Here is a 3,028-nt window from a genome sequence, read left to right as displayed (position 1 = left end):
GAACAGAAACACATCACGGAGGGGGAGCAGGGGAAATTTACTTTTCTACCAGGGCGTTTTTTGGAAATACAGAAGAAGAAAGAACATTTTCTAGTAGGACTGTATTCATTTTCATGGTGTGAGTATGGATATTTACACCTGTTCTATTGTTTGTGATCATAATTACATGTCATTGTGAATATAATATGAAATGATACTTTGAGTGATACTAAATCCTTAACTGTGATCCAAACAGCTGTGAAATAGTTTCTCTCAGAAATGGATCTAAGATGGATTACAGTCATCATGCTTTTCTCAGGTCAGTGTGCACTTCATCTTAATGAAGAGTTTCATGTAGTCGAAAACTAAATTAGACTCCAACTAAAGTTCAATGGGTGTCTGGAATCAGTCCTTCTTCAGTCCATACACTTGTATGTGTGAGAGACAGTTCTGTATTGTATGTGTTATTATCTACTTTAAGCATGATCTTAATGTGTTTACTACACTAAAGCGTTTTACATGAGTGTATTTTTAAAACATTTTATTTTCACAGCTGTCTGTGGTGAATCTTCATATGTCCCTTATCGTTATATCTTTGTGAATAAGAATAAAACCTGGACTGAAGCTCAGAGCTACTGCAGACAGACCAATACAGACCTGGCCACCATCAACAACATGGAGGAGATGAAGAATTTGAATGCTAGTCTGAAAAACAAAACTAGAAGCCTTGTTTGGATTGGCCTAGAAAAAGGGAACACTGGGAAATGGCAGTGGTCTCTAGCAGAGGGAAATTTCTATAGTGAGAGAGATGCTTACAGAAACTGGAGCCAAGGAGAACCAAACAATGATGGAGGGAAGGAGTTCTGTGTCGCAATGAAGAAAACTGATGGAACCTGGATTGATGATTGCTGTGCTACACCGTGAACATTTATGTGTTATGACGGTGAGCACATACAGATACATGTTAATGAGTGATGACATCACCTTATAAACTGGCCCTGGAAAACACTGAATTCTAACTGGCTGATAGATGTGAATCATTTTCATCCTCCTGCTTTTGTGGCAAATATTATTTTGTGAATTATGAAGGTAATAATTTACATGCTGAGTATTATGTAACCAAGTTTTTAATAAGGTAAATTAAATGTAGCTTAGAAAAGAAGACAAACACTGAAAGATACAGATTGATTGAAAGCAAGATGACCTGGAGTGAGGCTCAGAGCTACTGCAGAGAACATCACACAGATCTGGCCAGTGTGAGGAACCAGACTGAGAACCAGCAGATCTACACAGCAGGACAAGCATTACAGTATGAGCATTGTTGGATTGGCCTATTCAGTGATTCCTGGAAGTGGTCAGATCAGAGTACCTCCTCATTCCGATACTGGGCACCTAACGAGCCAGATGATGATGGTGAAAATCAGTACTGCGCTGCAGTGTATATGACTACGCCAGCCGCAGTGGGTTTCTGGCATGATGAGAACTGTGAGCATAAGTTCCCATTCATCTGCCGTAAGAGTAAGTTATGTTTCCTTTATTTAAAATGTATTCATATCTAATTAGTGGGTTTCCTTTTTGAACTATTTGTGTTGTTGTGTTCAGCGGAAGACCATTCATCTCAGAATGCTTTATGTTATACTGCTTGTCATTATGCAAATACTTTTTATCTTTTTATCCAGATAAGCTGATCTTGATCAATCAGAATCTGACCTGGAGAGAAGCTCTGAGATACTGCAGAGATCATCATGTGGATCTGGTCTCAGTTCAGTCTGAGGAGATCCAGCTCTGGGTGAAGGAGGTGGCACAGAAAGCCTCCACTGAACATGCGTGGCTGGGTCTGCGTCACACCTGCACCCTCAGCTTCTGGTTCTGGGTGAGTGGAAAGTCTATCTGCTACCAGAACTGGGATCCAAGTAACGGGACCGGAGGAGAAGACTGCAGCTCTGTAGAGAGAACTGGAGCAGTGCAGTCTAGAGGAGGTCAGCAGTGGGTCAGCCTGCCTGAGGATCAGGAACTCAACTTCATCTGCACCACCTATGAAGGTTAGTTACTGTATTTCAGTGTTACTGGAATATTAATGTAAACTCATTTGTAAACCCTCTTTTTGTCGCATTCTTCCCAAAATGAAGACAGAAACCAGATGTTCTCTGTCACGCATCCACCAAACTCCCTTGTGGATTCGGACTCAATCTCCCAGAATCCTCTGGGAGATCACATGACTTCCGAGCTTCCCGTAGGCAATAACACTGAGACGGACTCAATTTCCCAAGAACCTCTGAGGAATCACATGACTTCTCACGTGACTCCGCGCTCCTATCAGCGCTCTAGATCTCCGGAGTATTGATGTGAATCACCTGTGTTAGTTGTCATATGACACAGTTAGTTTAGTATATAAGCCCGGGCTTTAGCTTAGTAAAGTTGCAAGGTATTGTATCCACTATTGTGACTTACTGAGCGGTTTTCTATTGTTGTGTATGCTGTGTATGATTTTGCCTTTCGTTTTCTCAACTCTGTCCTTTCTGCTCTGCCCTTTGGATTTGTTTGCACTGAGTCTGATCTTGGATTTTCACCAATTGCCTGCACCTTCGACCACGCTTCTGCCTTTCCCTTTTTGGATTTGATGCATTGTCTGATGTATGTCTGTGTGTATTTCTTGTGCCTTCTGGATCTGAACACTGCCTGGTTTTTGACGACGACTTGGAACTTTGTTCCTATCAGTAAAGCCCTTTCTGTAAGTTACATCTGCGAGCGTCTGACTCTGCTTCAAACCTTACATTCTCCTCTTCCACACCCAGCATACACAGATCTACCATTTTACTGTTTTGTGCTTTCCTACATAATACAGGGTTATATGGGTTTGTCAGCATAAAAATATATTTACATATTATATATAATCCACTGTCTTAGGTGTGCATATTTAATCTTTCTCATACATTTTTCCATTTAAGTTACAATGTATCATCTTAAAGATTTAAACGTATGTGAAACTAAGAGGTTCATGATTAAAGTTTTTTGTCAATGTTTAAATATGTTTGTCTTATGTGGTTTT

The 3,028-nt window shown here is 40.5% G+C and overlaps 1 protein-coding gene across 1 annotated transcript; it reads left to right on the top strand.

Moving 5' to 3' along the window:
• Positions 1 to 285: 285 nt before the first annotated feature.
• Positions 286 to 2,752, top strand: LOC118802203 (macrophage mannose receptor 1-like). The gene is made up of 5 exons (XM_036562690.1): positions 286 to 298; positions 533 to 899; positions 1,130 to 1,497; positions 1,659 to 2,021; positions 2,109 to 2,752. The coding sequence occupies exons 1-5, from the start codon at positions 286 to 288 to the stop codon at positions 2,321 to 2,323; spliced, it is 1,326 nt and encodes a 441-aa protein (XP_036418583.1). The 3' UTR covers positions 2,324 to 2,752.
• Positions 2,753 to 3,028: the final 276 nt, after the last annotated feature.

Source organism: Colossoma macropomum, unplaced genomic scaffold (genome assembly GCF_904425465.1).
Source record: "Colossoma macropomum unplaced genomic scaffold, Colossoma_macropomum, whole genome shotgun sequence".
In the NCBI taxonomy this organism is placed as follows: Eukaryota; Metazoa; Chordata; class Actinopteri; order Characiformes; family Serrasalmidae; genus Colossoma; species Colossoma macropomum.
The sequence above is the reverse complement of the archived record's forward strand: the minus strand, read 5'-3'. Positions and strand labels throughout refer to the sequence as shown.